General features: G+C 39.4%; 1 protein-coding gene across 3 annotated transcripts in view; it reads left to right on the forward strand.

Moving 5' to 3' along the window:
* HECW2 (HECT, C2 and WW domain containing E3 ubiquitin protein ligase 2) overlaps nucleotides 1-18,867 on the forward strand; it is a 100,202-nt gene extending 81,335 nt beyond the window's left edge. For all 3 annotated transcript variants that reach the window (XM_041472883.1, XM_041472885.1, XM_041472884.1), the window contains 8 exons: nucleotides 3,011-3,163; nucleotides 5,192-5,290; nucleotides 6,438-6,567; nucleotides 7,157-7,303; nucleotides 7,700-7,814; nucleotides 8,570-8,655; nucleotides 10,019-10,131; nucleotides 15,706-18,867. In XM_041472883.1, the coding sequence (XP_041328817.1) occupies nucleotides 3,011-3,163; nucleotides 5,192-5,290; nucleotides 6,438-6,567; nucleotides 7,157-7,303; nucleotides 7,700-7,814; nucleotides 8,570-8,655; nucleotides 10,019-10,131; nucleotides 15,706-15,817 (955 nt within the window). In that variant the 3' untranslated portion in view covers nucleotides 15,818-18,867. The remainder of the gene's footprint in view (nucleotides 1-3,010; nucleotides 3,164-5,191; nucleotides 5,291-6,437; nucleotides 6,568-7,156; nucleotides 7,304-7,699; nucleotides 7,815-8,569; nucleotides 8,656-10,018; nucleotides 10,132-15,705) is intronic.
* Nucleotides 18,868-20,406: the final 1,539 nt, after the last annotated feature.

Here is a 20,406-nt window from a genome sequence, read left to right on the forward strand (position 1 = left end):
TGAGATGTGCTTTGCAAAGCAAGATGTAGTTAGATTTCCTTTGCAAGTGAAACTGAAACAATGTACTATTTGCTGCTTTTGTCTCTTGATTTGTGCCCCCTTTGGCAGGTCTGAAAGCCCACTTGTCTGTTGTTGAAATGGTTCATGAATATGTTTATAAACATTCAAACTTTTATTCCATGATATTCAGAAAACTGCAGCACAGCTCTTGAAATGCTGTAGTGTGGGCTACTGCCATGCAATGTGTGAGTCTTTAAAATGCAAAGTTGTAATAGAAACATCTCCTACAAGATTAGATAAAATTAATATGTCTTTGAAAACCTCTAAATCCTACTGTTTGTTTAAAATTTACCCTGAAGCACTGCGTGTTAATAAAGACCCAGTGAAGTCTTAAAATAAAGAATGTTTACAGCTGAGAGACAAGTGTGGACTTGTTCATATAAATAATATCACTATGCTCTCTGAGGATAAGCTCAGAACTGGAATGGCAAGGCTGGTGCACAATGAGATTATGCTGTATTGACAAAGGAGGGTGGAGATGCAGGAACAAGGCCTGCTTTACACAGCCCCTACCAGCCTTTACTTTCACACCTACAGCCTCAAATCAGATTTAAAAATGAAAGGGAAATTTTTTAAATCATACATGAGATAGAGATTGATCCAGATACACCATTTCCTTTCATCAGACGTCAGACTTTTGCATTTCACCACTCAGCAGCATTTCACCCCCCCTGGAAATGGGGGTGACACCTCCTGTCCCCATTAGATCCAGCTTTACATGAGACTCTAGCCTTAATGGAAAAGAATCAGTTAATTAGGAGCAAAGTCAAATTAAAATGACGTCAGTCCTTTATTTACACGTCTGTATTTTTAATGAAGAAACGATGTGTGCAAACAGTATTGTTTCATCAGAGATGGTGCAAGGATATGTATCGCATCCAACCACTCATTTGGCCAGGTGAAGAAAGACAGGTCAGGGTGGAGGAGAGGAGGAATACTGAAAGTTAATTGTTTCCTATTTGCTCCTCCTTTTTTAAGAGTGTAAGTAGGAGTTTGCTTTTGCATTTCTTTTCCTCTTGGTAAAGAGATATAAGTCATAAAGTAATGGGTAAGGAAATACATAATAGAGCATTCTAGTAACTATTGATTTATTAGTATATAAAATACTAAGTGGGGCAACTCAGACATGGTTATTGCTATTCAAGTGATTTCTGTCATAAGTCTCATAATGTGTATCTTCCTCAGATCTTCAGTTTCTATACTCATCAATTGTGATGCTCATTTAATGGTTTTTATACACTCATTAATTTTGGTAATACATTACAAAAATTTATATAGAAAAATATGGTTCCTTGTTTTTCTTGAGTTCTTTGAACTACTAGGAGAAGCTGCTTTGCATTTAAGAGTGGTAAATCTGAAGTATTAATGGTGCTTCCTAGGAGACATGAGTCATGTTGCCAACAACATACTAGTCTCCTGAATATCCAAATGCCCCACTGTTGCAGCTGTTGTGTGGTTGCATACCTCTCGTATGAAGTTTTCTCACCCTTGTGCCAAGCCTTTAATTGTAGGATAAATCTGACTGGCAGTGCAGGACTCTCATGATTGATTTATTTAACATGACTCACAGTAACTGCATACAGAGGGAGCTGTATGAAGTGGCTGATAGTCAAGCACACAGTTTCCTTTCTATCTCAGGATTTCTTAGTGTGTCTGATTATCCCAGAAGTTTGCAAGAGTCTTGCAGATGACCCTATCCTTGATCCTGGTATTGATGCCAAGATTAAGATCCAACAGTTGTCCATGGTATCAAACAATTTTTGATTTTTTTTTTCTCTAATTTGTTGATGGAATCTACCCCTTCTTGCCAGGGTAAGGATCTGTTTCAGTACTTCACTGCTGAAGCTTAACAGAAGTGAAATGCTTCCCTGTGACTGAAGGGAAAATGTTTTTTAATCAGCTGAGGAAAGAGGGTTTGTCCTCAGCTTGGTAATGGCACCTAGCCTTTACTTCCCTGACAACTTCATCCTCAAAAACAACTTTCATTTGTGGTTGTCTTCTGTAAAAGTTTATGAGCCAAAACATTTGTAGCAGGAGTTCTTTGTGAAAGCTGACTTTCTCTGTGGTACGTCTGTCTGTGCATTGTCTTAGTACTGGAGTCAATTATTAAATCTTTCATCTATAAAAGATGTATCTTTCTTTTTGTTAGGATTATAATATTCTCTGCTCCCACTGGAAAATTCCTAGTTTTCTGTTTTCCAACTCTAATAGAGCATTAATATCATACCTAACTCATTTCACTGGTGACCTGCAGAGTAATGCCACAATTCAGTCTCAGTGCATTGTCAGCAATGAGTTTGTTTATCATTCAGGAAGAAGGGGTTATTTCGATTCATTAGTACTGGAATCTTGAAATAGGGAAAAAAAAGTAGAAAACAACAAATAAAAAAACCCAACAAAGGAAGTGCACTCTCCAAAAGACATTTAAATGTGCTCAAGTTTGGAAGACAGACAAGAAAATTTAGACCAAGAAACATAAATCACTGAAGTAATTTCAGATTATATTGCTAGGGAAAGCACAAATATTATCCCTCCAATTGTCCTATGGTTGCAGTCTGCAAAGACAAAATATGGCCATTGTTTATTTTCAGTGTTAATTTGTCAGATGCAGATAAGTCTGATTTTGGCTCTTTTCATGATTTTTCTCCTCCCTATCCTGGCCACCCCCAATTATTTGGTTGTATTTCTGTGGCAGAAAGGCCACTACAGCTGGAGCCAAAGCTACTTTCTGAGTGCAGCCCACATGGAGAACTTCATTCCAGTCCTCCAAGCCATTCCATTTTAGAATAGTCCCTTGAGAGTTCCACATATTTTTGCATTAGGCAATCTGCACGGATAAGGGTTTTGGTTAAAATCTTACGAAATTTTAATCAAAATATAGTGTAAGGAATGTAGATTAAAAAAAAAAAAAGTTTCTTGCTTCATAGTAATGTCAGGTTTCTCTTTAAAGGTTGGACTACAGTGGACCATCAAGAGAGTTTTTTTTCCTGGTGTCCAGGGAGCTCTTCAATCCATATTATGGTTTGTTTGAATATTCAGCCAATGATACCTACACAGTACAAATAAGTCCCATGTCTGCTTTCGTAGACAATCACCATGAGTGGTAAGAATTCTTTTCTTTTGTTTTTCAGATACATTTTCTGTTATTCCCACTTATAGAATTACTGCTCAGATCTGCTCAGACATTTAACACAGAATCTGATCTTTTTAACCAGCAGCAAGATAATTGCATTTCTTTAGACTTCCCTGATTTTGGTTTCTCTTGTGGTTTTTAAATGATCTTATTTCTCACAAGGTCAGCAAAATTATAATTTGGAACATGTATCATGGGATTGTCTCACAACACAACTCCCTGCATTTCTTGTACATTAGTAGTCATTTCATGAAAGCAGTATTAACCTCTTGTATATTAGGAAAAAAACAAGAAAAAATAACAACACATTGACTTTTTGTCAGCTAAGGAGATGAAGGGAGGTTTCAGGTACTTATTACTGTATGTAATTTGTTTGAGTCTTCCTAAAGAATACAGAGATCTCCTCAGTGGAAAAACCCCAACATACCTATTGGAAGGAAATCTGTGGTGATATCTTAATTGGGGGTAGGGGGGAGACTGCTGATCACACAGCTTTGAAACAGTCTGTACATTCACCCGTGCTTTTGAAATAGTTATCGAGGATTTTTGCATAATCCTATTTTTACAATTATAAGCCAGTTTAAATCACCCTCAGTTGATTTAAGCCATGGCATCACCATAAATCTGTAAAGCTGTGCTGTGACTATTAACAGAGAATTCTGCTGTGTAAGTAGTTGGATTACATTAATAGTGGAATGACAAGTGCTCATCTCTGTAGGACAGATATGCACTGAGTTCTTGTTTTTTTGAAGGCCAGTTATAAAGAATGAGTATCAGAGGGGAATCTCATTATTAATTTTACAAATGAAAAGAAAATTAACTGGTTGGCAGTTCAGTTACTTGAAGCAACTTGCCTGTTGAACTCCAGTATTTCAGGTCTCTATTGGAAAGGCAGAACAGCCTGGCACAGAGGTGGGAGAAAACCCTTATGTGCTGTGCAGCTTCTGCCAACGTTTTTTATTCATCCCTGGCTTCTGCAGTGCTGGACCAGAGACCTGGGGAATGAAGGAGGCATGACCCCTATCTCTTTCAGAGAGTGCTGGTTTTGTACAGCCCCAGGGGGAATTCAGAAAATGCAGCTGTGACAAGCAATTTATGCATGGAAAGGGGAAGGCTCTGCATGTCACATCCTCATCTTGCAAACATTGTACAAGCAGATATAATAAAGCGCTAATTTTTCCAAGAAAAATATTGTTAAGGATACATAAACAGAAAGTTCAAGAAACACTTACTTTGAAAACAGACACTAGACTTTAATCTAGTTCTAGAATTGTGGAAGAGCTTTCACAATGGATCTGGATTCTCATGGGAATATTTGCAAAGACCCTCCTATTTCAAGGTTGCTGCCATTTGGTCTCACCCCTGGCAAACTTCCTCCTTACACACCCAACAAAATGAAGATAATAAGGGAAGGAGGTGAGAGAAGGAGATTTAGATCCTGTTGACACAGGGCTGGAGAGCACTACAATACATAAAAAAATTTCTGGCAGTGTTTGTGAAAATATACATAGAACTCCTTAACCACAGTCAGAAGAGGGAGCAAGGAGCCCCTGTAAGCAGGAAAGACAGGCAGCATGAGCTGTCAGCCAGGGAGAGTAGAAGAATCTGTGGCCCCTCTATAACATGAAAACAAGTTAATCCTATAGGGGTGTGAAATAAAAATAAACAGTGGCTATCATTTGGGGAGATAATGCATTTATAAAGTGGCTGCTCTGGCAGGGGCTGATTGGGTTAAATATGGATTTAACATTTTTGAGCAGCTGTGACTTAGGTATCTGAGGGATTTTCCACACCCTGCAGTTGCTTTTTTTATTATTTTTTTTCCCTGTGCCTTTCTGAGAATGTTAAAGAAACCCAAGAAATAAACAAAAATACCACAATTTAGACATAGCTGTCTGATTTAATAATGCTGTTTGGAAATACATGCAAGTTTTGATGACAGAGCAGTGTGCCAACCACAAAGTTTCAGTATCATGACTGTAACCCTTTCTCTTCCAGGTTCAGGTTTAGTGGTCGAATTCTTGGTCTTGCTCTGATACATCAGTATTTGCTGGATGCCTTTTTTACAAGACCCTTTTATAAAGCCCTCCTCCGAATGTGAGTAGAATTGTTCTGTCTCCTCTTTTGTTTGGTTCCTTCCCCATCAGTGATGCCATTTTGTGTATGGATTATTTATGATGCTGTATTGACAAAGGAGACAGGCCATTATTTCTAATTTAATAAACTGTTTTCAATCCATTAACTTTTTGAAAAATTTCCTTGTTTCCACTACCTCAGAATGTTGTTTGTGATCAGTATGAGAACCTTGTGTTTTGTTTTAGCCCTGTTACCAGCTTTCTTCTAGACTTGAAGATGTACAATGCCGTGCTGTGGGCTTATTCCAGATATTAATAGAGTTCTTATTCTTTTGTCATGTAATGACTCACAGGATAGGATATGAATCACTTCATAACTTAGACTGCACCATGCATTCTCAGAGGTAGACTGATTGTTGGCAATCTCCATTTTGAGGAGCTGTACTTTGATAGACTTCAGACTTACTTTCCAGAACTACTGCTTCTGTTCTGGCTGAAACACTGAGAGCTGTGCTTGCTCAGCATGTCTGGAAGCTAAGACCTAATAAACTTAAGGTGCTTTACTTTTATTGGAAAGCTGGTTTTGAGAAGTCTGGAAGCATTTTTTTTTCCTATAAAACATTGCATGTTCTACTAGTGGGGAGTAATTAATCCGTTCCTACTGCACATACATTTTTAAAACACCTGAATGCTAGCAGCACCATTTTAGTGAGAAGGATGAGGTAAGGGAAAGTATGGTAAGTATGTGGTAAGCTGGAAATCTAAGCAGTTCAACGAATTATGGAGATGAGGCAGTGTAGCTACATAAACAAAAAGGACACTGCTTGCTTTTTTAAAAAAAATCTTAAAAATTCTTCTATTATTTGAATTCTTTGTCTCTTCAATCTGTGTATTTTCATATTTCCTAAATGTGCTTCTCAGGAAACATGGGGCAGACTCACCATTAAGAAGCAATGTGTCTTCAAATTAAATTCTGGAGTTTTGTATATTTACAGAGTTATTTTGTGTTTTACAGTAACTGCTGTTACCAGGCAAATAAACAGAGACTTGAAGTTGTCCTCTTTATTAATGTTTCTCTTGGCTCCCATTCAGTTTTGTCTGAGTTTATTTACTGAGCACAGGCTGCTGCCATCATCTGTATTTGTGTGTTTTCTTCTTTCTTCTGTCAGACTCTGTGACCTGAGTGACCTGGAATATCTGGATGAAGAGTTTCACCAGAGTTTGCAGTGGATGAAAGACAATGACATACACGATATCCTAGATCTCACGTTTACTGTAAATGAAGAAGTTTTTGGGCAGGTGTGCAAGATTCTTAATTTCCTTGGTGCATTCTACTGCTAGATAAACATTTATTTGGACAGAAGAATGAGTGTCCTTCCATGCTGCTTTGAACTTGTATTCTAAAAATTCCTGCTGGTGAAACCAGTGTTGAAATCTGAGGAGGAATAAATATTTGTAGCAGGTCAAACATGTTTTTCTGGTTAAGGAGCTTTTCTGGAGAGTATCCGAAACATCAGAATTTAGGATTGCTTTGCTAGAGGTAGTTCACCTGAATTGAATTGCAGCAAAGTTTCTATTCAAAGGTATTACAACACCTTTGTTAAGGTATTATTCAGAAAACTCCAATGCTTTAGTCACTGTCAAGATTGTTTCTTCTTCTCAACTTATTCTTCAATCTAATTATGAAGGTTCCTCAGACTAAATGGAATTTAAAATACTGTTTTTAAAATTTTTTTTGTGTGTTCTCTTACTTCATATATTCCAGTTTGTTAGTCAGGCTTGTTTAGTGATTTTAGGGAATACTCCAGCTTAAAAATTTAAGTTATTACAGTTCCTTCTTTTGTCTTTATAATAACTGTGTTGTCACTTGGTCATTTTTTGTCCTAAGATCACAGAACGGGAACTAAAACCAGGAGGTGCCAATATCCCAGTCACTGAAAAGAACAAGAAAGAATACATCGAGAGAATGGTGAAATGGAGAATTGAGAGAGGAGTTGTACAACAAACAGAAAGTCTAGTTCGTGGTTTCTATGAGGTAAAAAGCTCCAAAATTAAATTTACTTTCTTTCTCCTTCCAAAATATTTTTCTTCTTGTATACATTTCCAAAATACCCAAATATAATCAGAAGTGCCCTTGCAGATAGTGGAAGAGGAAGGGAGCGCAAAAAAAATTTTTTTAGTAATTTATATAAAGACTATGGTTATGTATCTGCTTTGCACTGGACAATACTCTCAATCACTGTATGATTAGCATTGAATCCTTGCTCTGTTTCTGCACTGGGTCTCTGAGACTTGTTTGTTTAAAAAGACAAAACCTGAATTCTGAATTACCTGAAATGATACCTGGTGAATACCTTAGTAACAGATTTTATGGGGAGGCACGAATCAGTACATGAAGAAATGCTGCTATGCATTTTATTTTCTTTCACAGGTGGTTGATGCAAGACTGGTGTCTGTATTTGATGCCAGAGAACTGGAACTGGTTATAGCTGGAACAGCAGAAATTGACTTGAGTGATTGGAGAAATAATACAGAGTACAGAGGAGGTAACTTGAATTTTGACTTGTTCAGTCACAGTGTCGAGAGCTCTGGACCTACCTAGTTTTCAGGACAGTAAAGAACCATCCCATGAGATACATTTGTAGTAACTTTTGAGTTTCTCTGGTTAAGTTAGTGTTAGGAGAAGGTAATTTTTCCATTTTAGTTTGCTTCCTTGCATCCCCTTGCTTAGATAGCACGACAGGACACTCTTCTCCACAGAAAGTGCCATGTTCAGCTGCACACTGGGAGGTACCTCCCAGACCTGGGAGAGAAATGGAAATGGTAGCCATTCTTGGTTGCATATTCCTCTTCTTTTTTTACGCACTCAAAGTTGACAGGAAATTAGAAACAATCACAGTGGCTGCAGGCTGGTAGTTGAAATAATTTCAGAACAACAGATGATTTGGGAACTCTGAGATACTGTGAGAGAAATGGTTGCAGCATCATTTGTAGCTTTGGATAGATAAATAGCACAGTGTTGGAATAGTTCAAGAACTGGCATTCATGTTAGTGACTGATTAATGGAAGAAATGCTTGCACAAGGGATCTCACTTCTTTTTGTCATAGTACATTCATTCTTTGCCTTTAGAATTTTTAAGGATTTTAGGAGTATTTCTCTCTCACCTTCTGCCTTTTGATGCAACTGGATAAAGAATATAGCATTATTGTGACTAGGGCCAAACCAGGAAAAGTTTACTAACTATTCCCTCAACCACTTTCATGGCACCTGAAAGTATAAAGGCTCTTGTTGTTTTAACAGGTTATCATGACAATCACATTGTAATTCGGTGGTTCTGGGCTGCTGTGGAAAGGTTCAACAATGAACAACGTCTAAGACTTTTACAGGTAAGAAATCAGCTGATCTGTGTAAAAATAATTAAAATTTGATGCTCAAATAGCCCCATCCTGGTTTAGGATACCCAGAAACTATGGTGATGTTTACTACTGGGAATAGCCTGAGTCAGAGGCTAAATGAAATAATTTCAAGTGACAGAAGCTCACTTCTATTTTATAGATTTCTAAGTTTAAAAGTACATTTAAGATACAATGGCTAATATCAATAATCCTTTACTATTGCTTGATTAAAAGTACATTAAGACTCCTAAAGATAGAAAAGGAAAACTGTGTAATTGGTTATGTCATTAGGTAGAAATGTTAATGGTATTTATACAGCTTAGGAAGGAGAAAGCTTAGATGGAAGTTCAAGGCTTCAAATTGGAAAATAATGATAGAAACCTTAAAGTCAGTCCAATTCCATTTTCACTAAACCTGCAGGTTCCAGTCACCCTGCTGCTGACTGAAGGACAAAATATCTCAACAGAAAAATATTTATATATGTGGGTTTACTATTGACTTAAATTTTTTAAGTTCAGGTTACATCCATCCTGTCTGTAAAGAAACAGACAAACCTCCACTGCAAACCATACCACATTATTGATCTAATATGAAATCTGCTGGTTTTAACAGTTCAGAATTTTTATCTGATGACTGAATTATGAAGAATTTTCTTTTTTGAATCCGTTTAAGTATTTTTTAAAAGATGTAAAAAGGCAGTGTAGAACATCTCATTTGATGGCGAGACAGAAATGTCTGCTTGTATGTTCCTGTCACATCTGTTAGTCAGAAGTTTTTATAATATCCAGGTCATTACAAATTAAGTAGTCTGATCTGTCAAAAGCTACATTTGATCTGTTCATGACAGGTTGTAAATAAAACTGCTCACGAGTCAGTATTTCAACAAATGTCAGTGGGCATATCTAACCTTCAGAATTTTGTCCTTTTCTTACAGTAGTTAATTGTGGTTTATAAAGCAAAGGAAATCCATATAGCTAGAAAGGCATAACACAAAGCCACCAGATATTACTATGTTTTGTGTTAGTTCCTTTTAATGCAGGAAACAGCAGCAAAAAACTCACTTAGGCTTAAGTCTGAGTAACTGGATACTGATAGTCTGTTATTCTACAATATTTATGCAGCAGCAAAGTTTTAGAGGAAATTATTCTGCTAGGTTGCCTCTTCCAGAGCCCAGCCAGGAAATGGTCTCTTTGCCCTTAGCCTCCATGTAAAGTAGCATTTATTGCTTGTGCCTCACAAATTTCCTTGCTTTGCAAATGCTTTTCCAAAAGTGTCTGGGCTGTGGTGGGTGTGCTGCTGTGCCCCCCCCAGCCCCTGTGTGCAGGCCTGTCCTGACGGGTGTTTGTGCTGCCAGTTTGTCACAGGCACGTCCAGCATTCCCTACGAAGGCTTTGCCTCTCTCCGGGGCAGCAACGGGCCCAGGCGCTTCTGCGTGGAGAAGTGGGGGAAGATCACTGCTCTTCCAAGGTACAGCTCTGGGGGCTCCAGTGCCAAGGTGGCTTCACAGGGCCACTCTCTGGGGTAACAGATCAGCTGTTGAACAACATTAACAAGCTTTCACTGAATATGCAAATATGCCTTCCCTTACATGCATACTTCCTTCCTGTTGTTGCAATGTCTGATACATCCATTTTGGTTTGAACTCAGTTTTGTTCTCTTAAGCTGGACAAGGCAGTGTAACTGTGGCTGACATCCATATTGCAGTGTTTTTCTCGTGGAAAATCATCTTAGAATGATAGCTACTTCTGACTTTCTTTATTACATTTGATTAAATGTGCAAGTATTTACCTACTAAACATGCAGTTCACAAGTTAGGAGCACAAATGAATATGAATTAAAATGAAATAGCTCTTGTGACTATGTCTGACTGAAAGCTACTATCATATTTTTTGCATCAGACAAAGACTTTATGGTATAGTTTACTGATACAATTTTTATGCTTGGTCTGGTGTCAAGTGTTAACAAATACTGAAGAGGCAGGTTGTGAGTGCAAAACAGGAGGGAGTAATTTCACTTGAGAAGCAGCAAGAGAGACAAGAGAAGGTAAGGATTTCAAACAGAGCAAGTAAAATCAATTGAAATAGGTGAGGAGGGTAAAGGAACAGTAAGAGAGTCCAAGATATGAAAGCAACAGTTGAGTTGTACAAGCCCTTGCAATTTATATTGGGAAGGGCAAGTTTAGAGGAGTAGGATGAAAAGATTAAAAAAAAACCTTTCCAATTTTTGGAGCAGAAAAAGAGTTCTCCTCAAAGGTCCATGGTAACAATGCCAAGACTAGACTAATAATGTGAGTGATGAAAAAACCACCTTCAGCTTGGTTTCTTCATTGACAAAACATGACAGGTTCTTGTCTTTACTGTGATGAGACTGATAGCTGGGAGATTTTCTTTCACCCAGTTCTGTGATTCTGCAGCCTCTAGAATTAGGGTTAGGAGTGGTTAGACACAGATTAGTGTGTGGAGTGTGGGCAGCCTAACTCTGCTTAATCAGACCTCAGCTTTAGTATGCTGTGTACAGCCTCTGGAGGCGGCTTTGGGCTGGGCTGATCCCTGGAGCAAGCTCAACCCCAATCATAAACCCACTCCTCATAAACAAGAGGCCTCAGGAATAACTTGCATTGAGTCTCATCTTAGACATAGGGTGGCTGTCAGAGACACTCAAGAGTCTCTCTGACCAACAACCTGTAGGTTTTTCCTCCAGCACAAGGTCAGAGGCAGAAATACCTCTTGAGTTGGCTGCTGCCATCAGAACTGCATGGAGAAGGTCATGGACACAGAAGTGGTGCTGTGAAATCCACAGGCACAGGGGGTGGCCTTTAAACAGAGCCATCTTTCCTGTTTACAGCATAAATGAGAGCCAGGCAACTAAAGATTAAAGGAATCCAAATCCTGAAAATTGCTATTTCATATCAAATGTTATCTGGGGACCTAGTAATATCTTGTAGCCCGATAAGTCTCCTTTATAGTTTGATTATGATTGGCCTATGGACTAGCTTTGATTCTTTTTTAAAAAGTAAAAGCTGTGCCTTTTTAAAAAATAATTTCTGTCTTCAAAATTCAAGGTTTTTTTTTTTTTTTTTTTTTTTTTTTTTTTTTTTTTTCGTCTTCAAAATTCAAGGTTGTTTTTTTTTTTTTTTTTTTGTGACTTTAAGTAAGAAAAGAGATTGCATGATTTTTTCCATATATTCTCTGAAGCTGAAATTCCCGGCGCTTGCAAGCAGGGCTTGGAAAAGGTCAGGGCCTGCCAGAACAGGATGTTCAGAATTTTCTCTGGAAAGCTTATGCAGAACCCTGGTTGTGATAAATTGCAGAATAAAACTGCTTCCAAAAGTGCAATATGGAGAAACATGTTGAGAATCTTTGCTATCATAGGCTGTTCATCAAGTAAGTGTAGGGGAAATGCCAGCTCCTCACATTTAAGAGATTGTATCATTCGTTGAAATTTCACTTACCTCACCTTCCCTTGGTTAACAAGCATTTGAATTTTGTCTCTCTGGATAGGTTTTACCTTACAAATGTGAGAATTAAAATAAAAACAACTGTGTGTGACAAACACCTGCAGTCATCATGAGCAAGCAGTTCCTGCTATTCGCACATGGTAAACCTTGATGTCATAAAAAATGAAAGCTCTTCCATGTTAGTGCTGAAATGGGTTAAGCCCCAAGCCAAAAGCACTGTTTGCATTTTTACATGTGTAGTTCTTGGATGCAGTGCAGCTTCAGCCTGGGTCTCAGCAGTCTCTGAGACTCCCTGTGCAAACACAGGGTACTGCTGGCTTGCAGGTAACACATCAGTAACTACAACCCCGAGTAGCAGCTTTCAAGAGGTTTCCAAACAAGCCCAGCATGTGTAAACATATCACTGGATCTGCTGGGAACGCTGCCCTAGGACTCTGTGACTCCTACTGATTCTCAGATAACTAAAGCTTTTATGTTAAGGCACCATCACTCACTCCTAGCAGTGCTGTACTTTGCAAATTGCTCTCTTAGCAGGAGTGCCTGTGAAATTTGATAGTGCTCAATGCTCAGGTGGCAAAAGTGAGGATTTAATAGGTCAGTGGACTTTGTTTCTTCCTCTGTTTCTAAAAACATTACTGCAGTGCTGAAAACACATAAGAATACCCACCCCCATTTCTTCTTCCTGGTCTGAGCCACAAAGGGCAGCTAGGATAGTCACTTAGGTATGTGGCTATGGCCTAAGCAGCTGTGAATGTAAACACACAAGTTTTCACTAGATGTTTGCCTAGTTCCCACTGTTCTGACTGCTGTGTAATCAGCTCTGCTGAATCCAAATAGTGAGATTTCTGTGAGGCACATGTCAGGTTGCCCAGCTTGTATTGCTGTCTTTGACCCTAACTAGGTAGCATGTAAAATGCCCTGGAAAGATTGATTACTATGGCTCTAGCTTAACTACTGCTACCCCAATGCCACTTCTACTTCCCTCTTTTACACTGTGTTGCAGATTAGACTAACTTAGGGGAAGGGACCGTGCTCTTTCAATTCACTCCCGTGCTGAGAAATTGGTTCCAGGTTCATTGCTGTACATTATTTATTCATTCATGTGACGATTCACTTGGAAATTATATTTATGTGTGACTACTGCATTTTAATCCTAAATCACTCTCTTTTACTATGGTAATCAAAATGAAGGGGAATGTAATTGGGAATCTGGGAACCTGGACTTTAGGAACCAAGATGGGTTTTTATGTTGTCATAAAATGTGAGCCCAGGAAGATGAACAGTCAGTGCCCATGAGGTTTGAAATGTTGGAATGGGAAGATACTACCCAGAAGGAAAAAAACACATTTGTCTTAAGGACTTAGGAAGTTGTGTGCTGGGGTTGGAAAAGCTTGCATTGCCTCAGAAGACAAAGGTCTTGTTTTTGTCTTTTTTAATTACTTGGTTTTCCACAGTAAGTTATTCCATTTTCAAAATTGCCCTCAAAATAAGATAAAACTCAGTTCTCTTAATAAATGTAAACAACATGCCAGCTTACTATTAAATCAGTTCATAATGAATCCCTTGCTAATTATATACTGTGTCTTTTATAATTTGTGGTTTTACAGCCCACACAGCATGATCCATAGTTCTAATGAGTGGCTTTCAGCCCCATGGAGCAGAAGCATGTGGTTAGGCTCTTAATTGCCTAAGATTCTTCAACACTCTATATTGAATTCAAGGGATCACTGAGTTCCAGTTGCTGCTGGCCTTAAATCAGTCTTTTTCTTCAAAAGAGAGTATTTTCAATTTTTTTAAGTACTCTGCAGGAAATGGAATAATATCATCTGTATCATGATATAATTTTATAAGGTTTTTGGAAAGGCCAAGGAGGAATAAAAGGAAAGCTTTCCTCCAGGAGCCTCAGAGATGTCTGGGTGGAAAAATTTTTCCAGACCCCTTGGAATATGGAATGGGGAAATGCCATCTCTGCTAGACAGCATGTACCAGCAGTGTTCTTGTAAGGATACTGGGTTTGGGGTGGGTGCTAAAGGCAATGTTTTTTTAAGTGATTGCATATTTGGTGTTAAGACTGTGTTTATAATAATGGTGTGACCTTGTGTGCTGTGTATACATATCTTCAGCCTGATATTTTTATGACACTACAAGGCTGTTACTGAGTGGGTGCTTCAGCTTCAGTGAGTTCCAGTTTGTAAAGGACTCAGAGGTTTTTTAACAAGTGAGATTAGCCCACTTCACTCCATGTTCTGTTCCCATAGCTGGGAGCTGAGAGGCACTTAAAGTGGCAATTAATGAATTTGCTCACATGGAAGGCAGTACTTTCTTGCTCAGAGGAAGTCTGTACAGGTCTGTGGTAGACAGCTGGATTTCTGGGACTGGGTAGGTAAAATGAGGAGTTGCATTTGCTGTGAGGAGGGAGCTTGTTCAGTCCTTCCATTAACATGTTACATATTTATGCATAACACATCATACTGATGAAGGGCAGGGCATTGCAGGAGGAGTTTGGTTTTCAGCTGGATTGAATTTAAATAAATAACTCTATGATGTATTTTATTGCAAAAGATTGAAGTATTTGTAAACAGAGACCTGCCAAAATTCTAAAATCAATCTAAAGTGAGGCTTTGTTACAAAGCTTTAGAGCAGAAGAGATGCCTCTTCCAGTTTCTCTCCGCATCACTTCATCCTCAAGATCCCATCACATTAATAGTTATGTTGTCTATTTCATTAGAGCAGGCTCATCCACCTCAGTGTTTTAGAAAGTACCATCCTTAGCATGCCCTGAGGTCAGGTAATGATATCCATGGTTCCACTATGAAGAGAAACCTTTGTTATCTCCCTTTTCATTCCCTGCAAGAGGATTTGAGAGACAGTTCCAAGTGTGTCAACAAACTTGAGGTAGATGGACTTCAAAAACTGAGAAATAAATCGCATGGTCGCCCTCTTAAGAAAGCAGGGAGGTTGCTAGAGGTTCATGCATGGTTTTGTGTAATTCCAAAAGCTGCTGGCCTCTAGGGCAGCTATGTCCTTTGGGAAATCAGCACAAGCAGTATGCCTCAACAACACCATCCATATGCCATATGAGGAAATTGTAGAAGGAAGAGCATCTAATTCATCTGTCTTTTGCCACTGTAGGAGTGTTTCCTATAGACCTGGAGATGTGTGGAAATATCTTTTTATCATTACAAATACAGTATTCAAGTATCATCCATACAGAAAAGAAAGGCTACGTCTCAGAAGATACATTTAAAGCCAGGATTTCAGACCAGACTGTTTGACTTGTACCATGCCAAATCATTCTTCTTTTTTCTCATGCACATTTGATGGATAAAATTTATCCCATGCCTTTTGGACTGTCAGTATGTTTCTAAAGAGCTTCATAAATGCTTCTTACTGGCTTATTTTAATGAGAAGGAAGCAGATTAAACCTCACTACCTGTTCAATTGGAAAACATCATTTGACAGAACAAAGTCTTCTAAAGAATACTATCTGCCCATCTCTATTCAAGCACATACCAATCTGTGTGTTCTCTTTTGAACTTTTCAAATAATACACTTCTTCACCTCCTCTTTCTTTTTCCCCTCAGGGCTCACACTTGTTTCAATCGTCTGGACCTTCCCCCTTACCCATCATTCTCTATGTTATATGAAAAACTGTTGACAGCAGTGGAAGAAACAAGTACTTTCGGACTTGAGTGATACACAAACCACAGTGCCCAGCTCATTGGACTTTTGTGGATCTGTCTTCTCAAGGAATGAATGAACTTTTGTATTGGATTTCCTAGAGGAAAATTGTTTCATGGTGCAATTCAAATAATGAGGTTCCACGAAGGAGCTTGTGAAGCAATTAAAAAGCATTGTGGTAGTGGCAGAATTCTCGACAGTGAAACTAGAGTGTGCCTGGTGTGCAGGGAAAGCCAAGTCTTGCAATCCATGGGTTTTTGGGATGGCTACACTTCTTAAGTTTATGTTCTGAGCAAACCAGAAACGTGATGCCATGTTGTGATCCATCTGGCTACTGCAAAACTGACATGTACCCAAGGACTGGATTTCATCAAAGTTGTTCAATAGAAAATTCAAGTCAAAATGTGAAATCGTTCAGTCCCTTACCTACCCAGTAAATTATCAAAAAAGCATACAGCCGAACTTTTATAAATTCTTTTTTTTTTTTTTTTTTAATTCATGAAGGTACATTACTTTATGCCATATGTTATAACAGCATATCCAACACTTGCTTTACCTAAGACTATGAGTGCCTGCCTGGGAAACACCATAGAGCTCGAGTTCCTGGGGCAGAAGTGAGTTGGAAGGAAAGTCAGCAACAAAGGATGTAACAACGGCTTGTGCATTGAGGAGGTTTGTGGAAATGCATTTGCCAGTGGTGTGTATGACAAAATATGAGCTGTTACAATGAACTTATTAACTTAATAAGACTGATTTTATGCTTTATACTGCATGGAAACTATTTTAAGAAGAAACTAGCAATTTATCACAGCATATCAGGAAAAAACCCTAACACAGTGACTTCTGTTATTTTTATAGGTTCATTATATTATGTTTCTTAGAGTGTAAACAGGAAACAAGCAAACAAAAGTGTTATTTCTGTTTTGTCACTTTCCATGCTTGAACAGACATTCTGCTAGTGTTTATTCTTTAAGCACTCTCCAGGGAAAAAAATGCCTTTTATTTTTATAAGAGTAAAAAAACTCCCAAAAATATTTTGCACTGAATGTACCAAAGTTGAAGGGACATTATGATCTGACTGATAGCAAATTGCATCACTATCAAATATCTATAAAAATGCTTAGGAACCAGGCTTTCTTCACAGTGCCATGTCTATAGATATCAGGACTGTGCACATAAGTAATAATTTTATAATACTATATGTGATATTGTAATATGCATTTATTTTAAATGCATCTGGGTCATTTTTCATGCATTGGATAACTTAATGCAGTGGAATTTAATACAGATATTTCATATACTCCCCACAACTTTTTATTTGTACAGCACTGTAAGACACTAGCTCATTTGGAAAACCATGAATAACTTTAAGGTGAGCCACTGGTCATAATTCCACTGTCCTGTATCAGTGAACACCTACAAGATGTAAACTGTTCGTAGTGTCCAAGCTTGCATTTTCACTGATAGTTTTCTTATCCAGTGCTCTTTGAAGCAGTTTCTATGGCATATCAAACACTGCATGGACACCAGTTTCTTTATGCTTAATTTTGCTGAAATACACGAGGCTTGCTCGCTTCTATTTTTGGTACTTTTCCTCCAGATGGTCTTGTGGAACACTTGTGCAGCTGTGTCCCATTTCTCGCACAGCTGCTGTCACGCGCTGCATCCACCACATTTTTAAATGGCAGGAATTGCACTTGGATACTGGATGGCAAGAACACGAATCCAGCTCTGTGCTAGCCTTTTTGGTAGTCCTGCAGCACAGCAAGCCCTGTTCTGTGGGAAAAGTAGCTTTTGGAGTAACCTTCTCACTTTGGAGGCTCTTGAAGGGGCGTCTGAGGGAGGTGTCCTGCTTGTTTTGGTGGGAGGTTTGTTCCAGCGTCCCTGGAGATGTCGTCAGCAGAGACTGCCAGTCACCCTCCGAGGCAGAAGGCAGCTGCAGCTGTGGTGGTGACTGAGAAAACCCTTCAGACTTACTGAGGAAATGTCACGTGTGCAAAGGAAAAGCAAAATCAGGGGGAAAGCATTCTTTTATTTCAAGGATAATTGAGCTTCTGCATGACATCTGGGACTCTCTTAAGTAACGTAGGTTTTCTTAGGCTACTTCTGGCTGGTATGAAGTAGCAGAGAAAAATCCAAACACATCACCCTGTTTCTACACATATATTTATCAGTCTTTGCTAAGATTGCATGTCACGGGTCCTAATGCACATCTCTTTTCAGAACATGAATGAGCAGTAGGCAAACTGACTTTTCAGCAGGTCACTCCAGCATGGCTCATGTTTCATGGGATCCATTCACTGAGTAGCTAAAATTCTGGCACTCAGAGCAGAATGCAACTTATGATTGGTTGAAGGACTGCAGAATTTTCATTTTACAATACTGTGTTATCTGTGGTCTTAAAAAAGAGATTTCCCAAGTGGAAACTGTATCTACAAGTTTTGAACCAGATACTCTTTGGAATGAAAAGTTTAAATATTTGGCACAAAGTAAGTTTATACTAGTTTGCCTTTTAAGTTATGCTTTTGTACAAAACTAAAACAATAAATGCATCTTGTCAATTTTTATTTAAATATATCTACTGCACCCATTTGTTCTGTATTTATGCATGTAAAAATAATTGAAATCAGCCATGATAATCCAATATTCTGTAAAAATGTGGCGAGTGGGTCACGAGTGGGACAGCTGTCAGTTAGAAAATAGATTTAAAAAAAAAAAAATCCAGAATCTTTGTAGCACTAAAGCCAAGAGAGACTAAGGAGAAGTTGCTGCTTCCTCTTGTGCTGCCAGCATGCCCTGGGGACTCTAGAAGAGCACTGTGTGAAGGTTGAGGTGTCAGCTGGGTACAGCTCCCTGTGCTGCCTCCAGCACTTGGCTCTTTGTGACGGTGTAAGTGATGCTGCTGCTCTAAGGGATTAGCAAGGAGGGAGTAGAGGAGAGGAAGCCTAAGCTTAGTCAGATACCCACATCTCCTGGCAACTGCTTGGAATGTTCTCCCTTTGGTTTTGGAAGCCATTCCCATTAAGTGTGTCCCCAGGGAAAGCCAGCTTTCATTGGCTGCAGCAGGTGACCACAATGCAGTTGCTTACGACACAGTGTAGCAGGGATGAGGGTCCACACAGAGCAAGGCTGGGGAGCCTTTCCAAAGCTCTGTATCTCCTTGGAGCTTTTCCAGATGGTGCTAAGGAGCTTTGCATTTAGGAAGGAAAAAGTCGACAGAATAATCCCTTCAGCCAATGACAACTCCTACTAACTTAACCCGCAGCATCTCCATCACACAGAGGCTGGCAGGGGAGGTCCCTGCAGGAATTGAAGTGGGGTGCCCAAGTTTCCTGTTCTGCTGGGAAGTGGAGCCACACATCACCAGGCAACAAGCAGCTCCCAGGTCACTGCAGCCTGGGCAGGCTGGCAGCAGAGTGGCCTCTGTCCCCCACATGCCAGGACAGGCCCCCTCTCCCCAGGTCCCAGTATCCCAGCCCAGCAGAGGTGTGCTTTGCTCACCTGGCACTGCTGGCAGTGAGGTTATAGCCAGAACACTCCTAAATACACCACAAAAACTTGGAATCAATGAGGTTGTGCAGTGTGGCACCTGCCGTAGCAAGCAGTCGCCCATTGAGAGTCTGTGGGCCAGCAGCAGTGAGGGGAGTGGTGCTTTTGCCCACAGCAGCAGGGCACAGCCATCTGCCACCTCCGTCACACCACCTGCAGCACCTGGCAGGGCAGGGCAGGAAAGCCTTTCGATCCAGACCTTTTTCCCCACCCACTCCCTGCCTGCTGTTTTTTCTTGATATTCATCAAATATTTGCCTCCCTTTGCTTTTAAACATAATTTTCATTATCCTGTACTGACCTTACCATTAAAAAAATGCTAATATGGCTTAGAGAGTATATGGGGTGAGCTATTCTGTGTTCCCAGGCAAGCCTGCTCACGGGCGCCACATGAGCTCCACATGGCAGCAGTCAGCCCTGAGTCACAGGGGGCAGAGAATAGCTGTAATCTTCGGGGAAACTGAAAATCTTAGCAGCAGTGCCCTGGCAGGACATCACACAGAGCTTCTGGCAGGAGCTGGACTGGCAGAGCACCGGACTGGTAGTTTGCTCCGTTTAAAATTATAGGAAAGAGAAGAGGTTTGTGGTTTCTTATGTATTTTTAATCCTTTAAAAAAAGTTTTTTAAAAAAATTCCTTCTGAAGCATTTGCAATGGTATCATCTGGTTGTTAAATGTAATCTCAGCAGTATTAATTGCAGATGTTTACTGAGTTTCTGCAGTGATAGCTGCAGAGTTTTTATGGAGCTGACGGAAGCACACTGCCTCTGCACTGAGGGAATCCTTGTTCACATCAGGGAAACTTCAGCAGCTGTGTTTGAATGGCCAGTGTAAGTTCATTTCCCATAGCATAAAGCAAGTTACTTCTTTTCAGTGAATGAAACTTATCTGCATTAAGTTATACTAATAGTGTTGCTTTTCCTGCCACTTTTTTTATGTGGAGGGTTAATATATTCCTGTTAGCATTAATGGGAATTGAGCTGAAGGTTGATCTCCAGTCATAAGATTGCAGATGTAGCTTTCATCTACTGTTGTTTCCCCTTCTCACCCTTTTTTC

Source organism: Pyrgilauda ruficollis, unplaced genomic scaffold, assembly GCF_017590135.1.
Source record: "Pyrgilauda ruficollis isolate IOZ18807 unplaced genomic scaffold, ASM1759013v1 scaffold3, whole genome shotgun sequence".
In the NCBI taxonomy this organism is placed as follows: domain Eukaryota; kingdom Metazoa; phylum Chordata; class Aves; order Passeriformes; family Passeridae; genus Pyrgilauda; species Pyrgilauda ruficollis.